This window comes from Gadus morhua, chromosome 18 (assembly GCF_902167405.1).
Source record: "Gadus morhua chromosome 18, gadMor3.0, whole genome shotgun sequence".
Lineage (NCBI taxonomy): Eukaryota > Metazoa > Chordata > Actinopteri > Gadiformes > Gadidae > Gadus > Gadus morhua.
Window position 1 is genome coordinate 21,119,484 of NC_044065.1, and position 12,801 is coordinate 21,132,284.

The window sequence follows — 12,801 nt, forward strand, 5'->3', positions numbered from 1 at the left end:
TTGCACCAAACCAACCAAGAGAATCCCGGTGAATAAATACTTGGTTCTATTTCTGTGCCCCTGTTGGATTGGGTTCAATGCCCATTTCCTCCTTAGACCAACTGCCAGTGTTGTGGGCGGTGAGCAGACTTTCCGTTGCACACCGTGGGCTTCACAAACCATTTCGTCCTCATCACAGCGGAGATGCTGATTACCATATCTGATGGTTAACGGGCTGATTGGTCGGCCGGTTGGAAACGATCCTGCGCCGGAAGTCAACACTTCTTTATCTTCCGTCTATTTCTGACTCACAGACCTTCAGATGCCTCAGCCCACGGCGGGACTTTACCCAGCCAGATAACAGCCTGAACGGTTCCTCTGCTCTATCGGGGGTCGGTGTGCGCGCAGGTGGAGCGACGCAGATGCGCTCACCTTCAGCTGGGGGTTACCGCCAGCCAGTGCAACCGAGGGGCCACCGAGGGGACCCTGGACCCTGAGCACGGGCCTAACAGAACTAACCCGGTTAGGGGCGGGGCCTCATTGGTTCAACTATATTTTTGAGGAGATGGGGTCATAGGTATATTTCAGAGGTTTAATGGAACTGCAATGTAAAAAAATCCTAATAAATAAGTCAATTAAGATAAACCTGTAGGCTGTGTGGTTTAAGCTGTCGCACAGTTGGCTTCTTAATTTCTATTTTTACCCTAACCTATACAAATAAGACGAATATCTTCCAATCGCAACTTTCCGAGCATGCGATTTCAATGTAGGTTTATGGTAAAAATGATCCAGATGAATAAGTTCCGTCATGTTGTGTCATGTTGTGGTTTGAGGTCACAACGCGTCTCTCCTCCACTCACTTTCCGCTGCGCTCCGGAGTCGGCCCAAATATGGAGGCAGGGGTTCACCGTTCACACCGGATGAACCTTTTATGGTTCAAACAGATCAACATGAATTCCTCTCGTGATATAGATGTTGTTTGATCAGACAGTGGCCTTGTATGTAAAATAATAATAATAATAATAATAATAATAATAACAATAATAACAATAACTATAATAATAATAACAACAGCACCCATTCTCCAGGCCTGGGATGCTGTCGGAGCGGCAGCGCTGTTGCCCATGTGGGGCCTCAAGTTTCGAGAACGGAACATGAGAGCATCCGATCAACTTGTTTTCTCTAAGTGGGTTCTCCATTGACAAGTCATTCCTCTCCTAGCGTCACGGGACGCCGCAGCCAATTAGCGCTCCTGTCAGGCGGCCCCGCCTCCTCCCCCGGTCCTTATATGGGTAATGACGTCGTGGCGCATTCAAAAGGATTCCCTTATATACAAAGCGGAGGCAGCGCCCCTGTTCCCCAGACCGGTGCGTGTCCTCTCCATCCCAGCAGCCTGAAGCGCGCGGTGCCTCAGATGATCCATCACTCGGTCTGACTTACAGCTAAAGGGAAGCGGGAATAAAGCTCGGCCCACACTTGTCCTCGGAGCGCCTGACTGCGGGAGCGGTGTAACACCAGGACCATGACGGCCAAAACTTTGGAGAAAGTCCCGGTGAGTCTCGGGGGATTCGTGCATCCTTCGGAGACGGTGTACGGGGAGGAGATGTCCTCGGTGTCGGGGTTTCCTCCCACCGACCTGGGGGGGCACTACGACCACATGAGCGGAGCAACAGGTGAGACCGGCCAGTTTATACGAATCAGAATCAGAATCAGAATTACATTTATTAGCCTTCATCTTATTGTACAAGTACATAAGAGTCCCATTTTTCAGTTTGATTCCTCAACAGTAACATAGCAGCAACAATACAAGATTAAGAAAATAAAGATAACAATAAAAATAAGTAAAAATAAGTTGTAGACGTGGCAGTTGTACTACAAAAATGTTGTGCAAATTAAAGAAATATGCATTCAAATAATCAGTTTTTGTTTAAATATCAGTTTTTGTAAGTGTGGTTATCTAAAAGAAATGACAGAGCAGGAAACATCGACGTATCGGTGGCGATGAAACCAAGATACAGCTTTATTTCTATTTGTAGGGTTCTTCTAAAGTAGGCCTGTGAAGTCAGTGTCACTAACGCTGCACGTTGAGCGGATTTGATTTAGTTCAAAGAGTATTTATTTTGGATTGTGTGATGTTTGCTCCGAGGTGGTGGTCGCACTAACAGCCCCCTCTCCCTCTCTGCAGACAGTCTAATGCACGGAGACCCCCTCGCAGCCGAGAAGCGCTCCCTCGACCTCTCCCCGTACTCAGGCTTCAGCCAGCCCGCCTCCCACCGCAACCAGACCTTCACCTACATGGGCAAGTTCTCCATCGACCCCCAGTACCCCGGCAACTGGAACCCGGAGGGGGTCATCAACATCGTCTCGGCGGGCATCTTCGGAATGCCTCCGCCTCCTCCCCCTCCCTCCCCCCTCCTCCTCCGTCTCATCCTCTCCAGCCTCCTCCGGCTCCCCGCACCACTACTCCGGCGGTCCTCTGAGCTGCACCATGGCGGCGGGGCAGAGCCAGGGCGACATGGACCACCACCACCACCACCACCACCACCTGTACTCCCCACCGCCCCCCTACTCCTCCTCCGGCTGCGGGGGGGAGCACTACCAGGACCCCTCAGCGTTCCTGTCCACCTCCACCTGCCACATCTCCTCCCCGTACCCGCCACCGTCCTACTCCTCCCCGAAGCCCCCCATTACCTGCTCCGACGCGCCCGGCTTGTTTCCAATCGTATCCGACTACTCCACCTTCTTCCCGCCGGCGGCGTGCCAGCGGGAGATGCAGGCGGCCGCCCTCCCGGAGAGGAAGCCGTTCGGTCCGTGCCCGCTCGACTCATTCCGCGTGCCCCCGCCGTTGACCCCACTGAACACCATCAGGAACTACACGCTGGGGGGTCCGGGCGGAAGCGGTTCCGAGGGAGGGCCCCCGAGGCTTCCCTCCGCGTACAGCCCACAGAACCTGCCTCTCAGGCCCATCCTGAGACCTAGAAAGTACCCGAACAGACCCAGCAAGACGCCCATCCACGAGCGGCCGTACCCCTGCCCCGCCGAGGCATGCGACCGGCGTTTCTCGCGCTCCGATGAGCTGACCCGACACATCCGCATCCACACGGGCCACAAGCCCTTCCAGTGCCGCATCTGCATGCGCAACTTCAGCCGCAGTGACCACCTAACCACGCACATCCGCACGCACACCGGGGAGAAGCCGTTCGCCTGCGATTTCTGCGGACGCAAGTTTGCGCGCAGCGACGAGCGGAAGAGACACACCAAGATCCACCTGCGGCAGAAGGAGAGGAAGTCGTCCACCGTCTCCTCTTCCTCTTCCTCCTCATCGTCCAACAGCTCAGGCCTGGACCGGTCCTCAGGCCTGGGCGGTACAGCGGGGATTTGTTCTTAGGAGACTCTCATAACAGGTGAATGTTGTGGTGGACTAGAGCTCATCTGACCCTGGATACGGACAACGCAGACCGCGGGACAGTGTCCGATGGACGCACCGGGGACGCGTGCTCCTGGCGCTTCTGACCCCCCCCCGGCGCTTCTGATGTGTGGCCCTTTTATGCACTTTTGTCTTTACTAGTATGGGCTGCCCAGCAGCCATTAATTCATAACAGTAAGGGCCGTGATATTAAAGAAGATATTTATCCAACTTGCGCGCACCAGAGCAGCGCGTCGTGATGTGAAATAACCGCAATAATAGTTTGGAAAAAGGGAAATGTGTTTTAAGTTATTGAAGTGTTCATCCTAACGTGTGTGTGGGTCGCTACCCCTTCGCTGCCTGGTTCTGCTTGTCTTTTTTAAGATGGGAAATCCGAGGACGTTATACATGCAATGTACATTTTTCATTCCTATAGGAATGTTGAACATATATTTTTGTACAAATGTTTTGGTGTTAACGCAAAGTGTGTTTTACGTGTACAACTACTGTGGGGATGTATCGTTGGATGTAAATAACTGGAACTTATATCGACTCCCCCTCGTCCTGTGGTTATTCAATACCTCCAGTAATATTAAAGATTCACATTCACATTTTGGTGTAGGAGTTGAATATGCTTCCACATGTCAGTGTTCAATGTAATATCCACCGCATGCAAGAGGACAAAACATATCGATAAACACAAACAGAAAGACTTCCACACATTTGTGCTGTTGTTGGAAAAATAAAAACGGGTCGACTCCACGGTGCGTCATTCCTTATTCCTCTCAGAGCCGAGCGCTCAGCCGCTGGAATATTAAACGGACGGCATCCAAACCCAAGAATTCCCAGGACACAACTCTAAAGAGATCAAAAGTTTATAATGAAGTTAATGACCACAGAAATATAATATATGAATAATCGAAACTGAAACACCTCTTCCACCTCCCGGATAGGAAACTCATTAATTAATTGACTAATTAACTAATTGATTCGTTCAGACCGTTGTACAGCAGAAAGAGCTTTCCTGCATCGCTCTGGGGTGATACATTGAGCACCATAATAATATATATTTTACTTGTACAAAAAGGGTTTAAAAACCGTGAGTTGGATTGATACCTCCCCGTAAACCTTCGAGCCGCCGATCCAGTCAGCATCAAATGGATGAGTGAAATCTAAACTTTGGGTGAAACAATTCTTCCTTTAAAATACAAATGAAGATGCATGCATTCGGTCTGGAGCTATGAAAATTGTATATGGGTTATATTAAATGTGCATAAATACCAATAAATAATAAAATAAGTAAACATTACATTTTATTTATTATTCTCTGGCGTTCTAGATCCGCCCGGTTGATCCAGGATTTTTATATAACATTGTGAAAAACAATAGGTGTCGTAATACATAATTAATTTGACGATAATTCATGACGTCATGTCATCAAAAGCGATTTGGACTGAAACCTTTTTTTTTTTTTATATATAAGTGGGTCCAAAACAGGGTTTCTATAAGTGGGGACATGGCCCCCCGTCTAGTGGATCCTCCCCTCGGCCTGAATGGAGATCTCTGTACGCTGACAACCCTGCTTTGTCTGGCCTGGACGGCGCCCGTGAAACCAGTGCTGCCGATGAACTGTGCTGATGACACCAGCCATTAACGGGTCCTACTTCCTGGAATACCCTGACGTGGGTGAAGAGATGGGGAGTGAGGGGTTGGGGGGTGAGGGGTGAGGGGGGGGTACATACAGTGACTTCAGCAACCCCAGAGATAAGCCTGAACGCAGCCAGAGACCCTAGAATCAGATCATGAGTACTCTAACATGCACAGTTTAAAGACCCCCCGTGGATCCAGGTGCTGCCGCTGTTTGCCGAGACCTGAAAAGGTGAAACTTTCCCCAAGAGAGCTTTTATGCAACACATGGTGGTACAGTGAACGATGAGTGTGTGATTGGATGATTTGGGCTCTTGCCTCGGAAGAACATTGATTGTGGTTTTAGCATGGAGAGCAAAGATTAAGTATTTAATTGGTAACACCTAATAAGGGTACATTAATGAACCATTAATTTATGTTAGTTCATGCCGTTAAGCATTAACTAACAGTTGATCAACAGTTAACTAATGATGTAATAATCATATACTAATGGTGTTCATGTTAACTAAGATTTCAATGTATAAATTATTTGATTGGGATAACCAATTAATTGATGAGGGTCTTCTCTGTCTCAAACCGAAGAACACAATATTAGAAAATACCGATGTCCTAAAAAGTAAAAGTGTTACATTTCAAGTTTGTCAAAAGACGGACAGCCAAAATGAATGAATGAACCTGGCCCATAAGCACACACCGAACAGCAGTAAAAGGAGACACATGACTGGTAGCCTCCTCCAAATGGAACAGTAAAGGTCTTCATGGACAGCATGCAGTGTTTACAGAGCCAGACTAAAGGAACAGCAGTACTTTGAGAGCCATGTCGGTCATACTGACTGGCGTTCATTACACCGTACCTCCATGCGTGAGGGGAGCGACCCAGCGAGAAGGTCAGTGAACCATGTGACTGGCTGGAGTCCCTCTTAAAGCCCTGAGTTTCATTGGTCAGTTTCTACCGCCTTTCCAGTCTGGAACGCGCCGGGTGTGAGGTGTGTGATCAGGGCTCCTCAGAGATGATTGATGAACCTGTATCCACGTCCATACGTCAAATGAACAGGCCTCTACTTCCAGGAGCTGATGACTTGTATGAGGGAAACATGGCCCAGCCTCGTGGTGCGTGATGCTGATGCTCTGGTGGACCCAGGAGCCTCTCTGCTGGATGACCTTACACCATACACACCAGGCCACTTCCCTTATTGGATCATCTCATTCTGATATTGAAGCACACATGAAGGCGTTGAGATAGATGAAGCTGGATAAGAAAAATGTTCATGGGATTGATGCAGGACAAATACAAATATTGCAATTTATGAGTCAAAGTGGGACGTTTGTGGCAATGCTGATGTGAATATTAAAGCTGCTGTCCGTAACATTTCTGTGTCATAATTTTCGCATCATTTGAATACAACCTCATTACACAGTTTAGGAGGTGATTGCTAAGGTCATGTTAAAAAGAACAGTTCCCTGATGGAAAGATGGCCTAAGATCTAATCATTTAATTAACGGAAAACAGGATGTTTTGGTCCTCTCCAGTCTTGTTAGGGCGGTAAACCAACTGTTTGGCTTCTTGACAGCATTTTTTATAATTCTTCAAATCACAAATTGAAAATGGTTGGCAGGTGATCTGTTACATTCCACCTAGACTGCGCAGAGAATGTTGTCCTGTAGACAGAGTCTTTGTTGTCCTGTAGACTCAGTCTGTTGTCTTCTAGACCAGGTCTCTCTAGTCTTCTAGACCGGGTCTCTCTTGTCTTCTAGACCGGGTCTCTCTTGTCTTCTACCCCGGGTCTCTCTTGTCTTCTAGACCGGGTCTCTCTAGTCTTCTAGACCGGGTCTCTGTTGTCTTCTAGACCGGGTCTCTCGTCTTCTAGACCGGGTCTCTCTTGTCTTCTAGACCAGGTCTCTCTTGTCTTCTAGACCGGGTCTCTCTTATCTTCTAGACCGGGTCTCTGTTGTCTTCTAGACCGGGTCTCTCTTGTTCTGTAGACAGAGTATCTGTTGTCCTGTAGATCAGGTTTCTGTTGTCTTCTAGAATAGGTCTCACACAGAAACGTACTCGCTTGCCTTGCGAATGTTAGACATACAAAAATCTAAGTCTGTGGGAGCATTCGCGCCCACCGAGAACGCCCCTCAATAAGTGTGCGAAAGAGCTCAAACCTTTGTTCCGTAATAGTGTGACTACAGATTGTTCAGCGGGCGGTGCTGAAGTGCAGAAGTCCCGCCTCCTTGCTACCCGCAATGTTTACAACCTCTCAGGTGGGGGTGATTTACCGACACACGAGCAAAGTGTTCAACCAATCGCAAAAGAGTGGGCTGCTAAGGAGGTGGGCCTTAAAGCGACATAATAAAAAACAATGTTTTCGAAAGATGCTGAAATTTTTTTTTTGCAGAAATTAAGTGTGAGAGTAAGGGGTATTGTTTTACATGCAGGTATGTAACCCTATAGTACCCCCAAATTCAATTATTAATCCTAAAAAAGCATGATAGGGGATCTTTAAACAAGACGTGTGGCATTTTTCTGAACTGGTAGGCACGGTTCTCAGAGATGGTGAAACCATGGATATGGTCCAAACTTAAACTGTAAAGGTCCGTGCATATCAAGAGGGCTCTCTGGTAAACCCTCCTGATGCTAACTGAGACTGTTCAGCGATTGTCTCATGATAAAAAGTGAGTACTTGAATGTAGATACATTGAAATTCAAAAATGGTTTGGAATCCAGAGATTTCTCTAGTACAAACACAGCCAACGAGCGACAGCACAGCGAAGATAAATACTCAAATGGAGCTTTTGGACTAGCGCGCATCACCCGTTACCATGTCATTTAAGGTCACTTGTTATTATTCATGTGTTAAATATGTAGTATCATCGTGCTAGTATTGGAACCCCATTGGTCATGTTCTTGTTTGCTCAGTCTGTGAAAGGGCATAACCTGCAGCTAATAGGAGCATGGTTGAAGGTGGGGCCCAGCGATACAATTAGCAAACAATGGGAACGGCGTTGCAAATCAAATCTCACTTTCTGAATTACTCCAAGCTCTGCTTCTTTTTTGTACTACTTATTTTTTACAATTGCAAAAAGATCAATACCAAGCTGCATATAGGCCAATGTTATTAACAGTGTTGCATTCTATTATTATTGAACCTGACTTTAATGATAAATATGACATCATAATTCTGCATATTAATGCAATAGATCTCAAAATAATAAAGATTAAAAAATGCATACAAGATATAATGAATATAATGTAGCACATCCAAGATATAGTTGAACGTTTGCCATCAGATTTAGGGAGTTATATCTCTAACAGCAGAAATAGTGATTATCATAAACATTCTGCATTGGTCTCATATTAAACTTTTAAGTTATGCATTTGATTAAGATTGTACATTTCCACAATACTAACTGTGTAATTTAACATTAGAACAGTCATCATAAAGTGGAGCATTTCATGGCTATCAAATAAAAAGTCCTCGATGTGAAATAAAGTTGTCATGCACACTTGAATCCAAGACATAATGGAGCTGTACAGGAATATATTGAATTAAATTAGGCAGAAAAAAGGTCACTTTTAACTCTGGTAATAAAACATCTCAGTATATTTGGAAAGGTATTGAAGCATTCAAATACAAAGATATTAGATGCTATCAGAAAGGCCACACATTGAGTTCCCAACATCTTGATATGTTCATAGAAGAGCATTTCTCCGCAACATCAGCTCTCAGGGTTTCGCTTTTCAAGTGTCCATTGTGATTAGGTCGGTGAAAACGCAGGCAACTTCGTGTTTTTCAGTCAATTGCTCTATACTACTTTCTCAAAGTTTTACATCACTTAATATTTCTTTTCTGCACAGAAACGGTTGGGCCTGGGTACGATTCCCCGCCGCACCAGAAGTCCTCGGGCTGCGGTATCTCCAGGAGCCACGTCTCCGTCTCCTTCTCCTGGTCCTGCTCCTGGTTCTGGTTCTGGTCCTGCTCCTGGTTCTTGTCCTGCTCCTTCTCCTCCGGCCCGTCCTGCTGCTCAGCCCCATGCCTGCTCAGCACCCGGTAGTAGTGACAGTCCCGCCCGTCATCAGAGTCGTACGGCGGCGCGAGGATGTCGAGGAAGGCGGCTGGTCCGTCTAGCGCGTCGATCTGGTGCAGGTTGTCCCGCAGCGGGGTGAGCAGGCACGGCCCGCTGCCCTCGGAGTACTCGCCCACCGAACGCAGCCGGGCGCGCCGCAGGGAGCCCCTCTGGCGCGAGGCCAGCGGGGGGGCGAATACTGGCGGCTCGGTCGCGCTCGCGCCCTGATCCAGCTTGTCGAAACACCGGATGCTCACCTTGCCGTAAAGCACTTTCAGCATCCCATGCATGCTGGGGTGGTCGTGAAGAGGGATGGACGCGCCGCTGCTCAGCGTAAACACCCCCATGCTGAACGCGTCCGTCTCACAGATGTGCATGTACGTGACCGGCGGGTTGGCGGCGTCCGGGTTGGATCCCGCCGCTCCGCTCCTGGGTGCGAGCTTCAGGTCCGCTGCCCTGAGTGCCGTCATAAGCGCCTCGAGCTCGCAATGCTTCTGGGAGAAGTCCTCCTCCTCCCCGCCGCACGCCGCCGGGTCCGAGCCGCTGAACGTGCGGTGGGCTTGGGTCGCTATCCTCTGGATGAGGGGGGTTTTGTTGTCCCGGGGCATCTTGTGGTCTTAAAGAACATCGATGAGACTCTAGGTAGGAGGAGGGTTACACACTACAACATATCCGGTGTGAAAACAGAACAATCCGTGATACAACCGTCTAAATGTCCCCTCCAGAGAGCCGCCATCCTCCGGTCATTCTCCACCCCGTCTCTTCTCCCCATGCGCGCTCCCGCCGGGGCCTGCGCGTCAAGTTCAGCAACTCACAGCGCATGCGCAGGGGACCCGATCTCTTCTGGGACTTGTAGTTTATGAGTGAAATATAACCGTCACACGTGTAAACAGAGCTGTTGGAAAAACGGAATGCATCACATTTATTCTCGGATATGTTATATGTAATGGGTTAAAGACCGGCCATATCACTAATTCTCCACGTTCGTTCGACTTTGTTGTCGGCTAAAGTTCAGTGAGACTACACTTCCCAGGAGCCAAGGGAGGACCACGGGGTTTCCGAGGGCAAGGCAAGACAGGCCATTGAACCCAACCCTCCCCCACCCTGCTCTCCTCCATCATATCCTCTCGACCTTTTAACAAGAGTTCATTCGTTCGTGCTGCTGTCCGACTTTATGACTGAATTTACAATAGAAAACGCCATTTATAAGTTAATAACCTAATGTCATTACATAATCATATTTCTTAAAATCCCCAATTGACTGTGATTGCAAATATATCAATCTGAAATATATTATATCAAATCAATTATCATCAAGTTATTATTTCACAATATTATTATGTATTATTTATTAATCTATAATGCATGTAATGAATAAAGGGCAATGTTTAATGTGTCACTGGAAATCCATGACCTTGGTCTGTGTGTGTTTGTGCGTCATCTTGCTTAGTAAAACTGTTCTGTTTGTGAATAAGGTGGGTTCTTATCTTCTCCATACATGCATGATTTTATTTATGCGTGTGTGTGTGTGTGTGTGTTATATGTGTGTGTGTGTGTGTGTGTGTGTGTGTGTGTGTGTGTGTGTGTGTGTGTGTGTGTGTGTGTGTGTGTGTGTGTGTGTGTGTGTGTGTGTGTGTGTGTGTGTGTGTGTGCCAGTGAGAGTGAGTGACGTCTTCAAAATGAAGAGCTCTCTTGAGAAATAACGAGGACAGCTCATCTAGATCCACACACACACACACACACACGCGCACACACACACGCGCGCGCACACACGCACACACCACGTCCGTCAATGTTAGTCAATTAATGTTGCTCTTGAACAGGGGCCATTGTCTCGGAGAGCCGTGTGTATTTCTGAGAGCAGAGAGCTCATATGAAAAGAGTGAATATGGCTCAGCGGCCACAAGATATTATTCCTTTGTTCTACTCTAAGAATAAACAAAACTGCCATTAAATGTTGGTTCATAGTTCATGTTCAACCAAATCCTTTGGTTTCTATCGCATGTCTTTAACGTATTCTTGCGTGTTTGGTTTTTTATCTCTGCCCTTTACAGATATTTTTTTATCTTTATATTTAAAATATATCCGCCATTTTTATAACATGTGTTCATCACAAGGGATGTCCGATTCAAGAGCTGAGTGTCCTTTGCCAGAGGCTGCCGGTACACTCTGAGGAGACGTGTGGACGTCTGTGGACGTCTCTAGGCCTGCTCTGAGGACTTCGATGTGATGTGTGTCTGTGGAGGTCACCACGCCTGAGTGACTCCATAGATCCGAGTCGATTGCATTGTCTCAGTTCCTCTTGTCATCCAGGGATCCACTGAGAAAGATGATTGATATCTGCCTGTACCACTGTTTCCCTGACATAAAGGCATTATTATTTCCTGATTGCTCAGAAATGTGCATGACTGACATAGCGGAGAAGTCAGACGGAGAAAGACATGCCTCTGAATGAGCTGAAGCCAAACCTCACTGAATGGAGCGAGTGATCGTTTGGGTGACCGGAATTAGCATATTAACACACACACATACACAACACACACACACGCAGACACACACACACACACACACACACACACACACACACACACACACACACACACACTAACACAAGTCCTTCTGTTCATTGGAATCAGTAATTTAGACAATAAAATGACAACAGACCGCATATGGATCACTTACTGCCAGCGGTAAACAAGGCCTTTGTTTTCAGTCAACAGGCCCTCTGTTGTTGATCTTCATCACAGTCATCACACATTATGGGATATATTCCACTGTTCGAGATGTGACTGGTCTTTTCATTCTCTGACTCTTGTGGCCTCTGCGATTTTGGCAGAGGTTGAGAATAACTTGAACTCTGATGTTGTTTCAAAGAACGCTAACAATCCCGGCCAACCCATGAAAATTCATCAGCTGCAAATGTCTGCATGATTTAACTGGCTAAGTAGTGCCGCCATGCAAATGTTGGTGCGCTGCATTGAATCCTTTTGGTTGGATGAATGAATGACTGTGGACTCTGAGCCTGACACAGAGCAAACAATATCATTTAGATACAACATCATCATTTACAGGTTTACACTTATGTTTCTGGAAATGTCTGAATTTTATTTGACCATATATGTACAGATGTTTTGCTGCCTACGTTTTAAAGAAGGTTTCATGTGCATTCAGATGCTTGATATTTCTCTGCTCGTGGAATATGACAATAGGGCTGTTGTTCTGCCATGTTGGAAACCTTCCAGCCTCCTTGTGTCCTCGCTGGTCTCATGAAGTCTCCCACCATCTGCCACGCCATTCATCCAAACATACACTAAATAATATAAACACATATTCTGTGACTTCCAAAGATGTCCGCGGTGCTAAAAGGGGGGTGGGCCGGTGTGGGGGATCCCCATTGGACTGAGCCAGGCCGGACGAGCGAGTTCAAACAGTGTGCTGTCGTATTTCCTGCCGCCCCCCCATAAATGCTGCTTTTTTTGGCTCTCTTCCTCTGCTTTAAGAGTCTTAAATCACGGCGAGCCAGGGGTCAGCCTTGCTAATGTTCAAAACAGTGGCTGAAAAACAGTAGGAAAGAATTACGGCCTCTTTGACCTATCTTGGTTTCGCCCTATTTTATCTGTATTCTTTTTATTCTTTTTTTTCTGTCGGTCACTCCTCCTGTTTATGTCTTATTAAACGTCCCTTAAACATATCTGTTAGTATTTGATAACATT

The 12,801-nt window shown here is 47.0% G+C and overlaps 2 protein-coding genes across 2 annotated transcripts; one reads left to right on the top strand and one right to left on the bottom strand.

Annotated features, from left to right (window-relative positions):
• Positions 1 to 1,323: 1,323 nt before the first annotated feature.
• On the top strand, positions 1,324 to 3,937 carry egr2b (early growth response 2b). The gene is given in 3 exon segments (XM_030341055.1): positions 1,324 to 1,652; positions 2,165 to 2,355; positions 2,357 to 3,937. Coding segments are annotated over 3 exon segments (1,353 nt in total). The 5' UTR covers positions 1,324 to 1,501; the 3' UTR covers positions 3,368 to 3,937.
• Positions 3,938 to 8,148: 4,211 nt separating this feature from the next.
• On the bottom strand, positions 8,149 to 9,881 carry adoa (2-aminoethanethiol (cysteamine) dioxygenase a). Its single transcript, XM_030340709.1, has one exon. It carries the CDS (start codon positions 9,694 to 9,696, stop codon positions 8,854 to 8,856), a length of 843 nt encoding a protein of 280 aa, XP_030196569.1. The 5' UTR covers positions 9,697 to 9,881; the 3' UTR covers positions 8,149 to 8,853.
• Between the last annotated feature and the right edge of the window lie 2,920 nt (positions 9,882 to 12,801).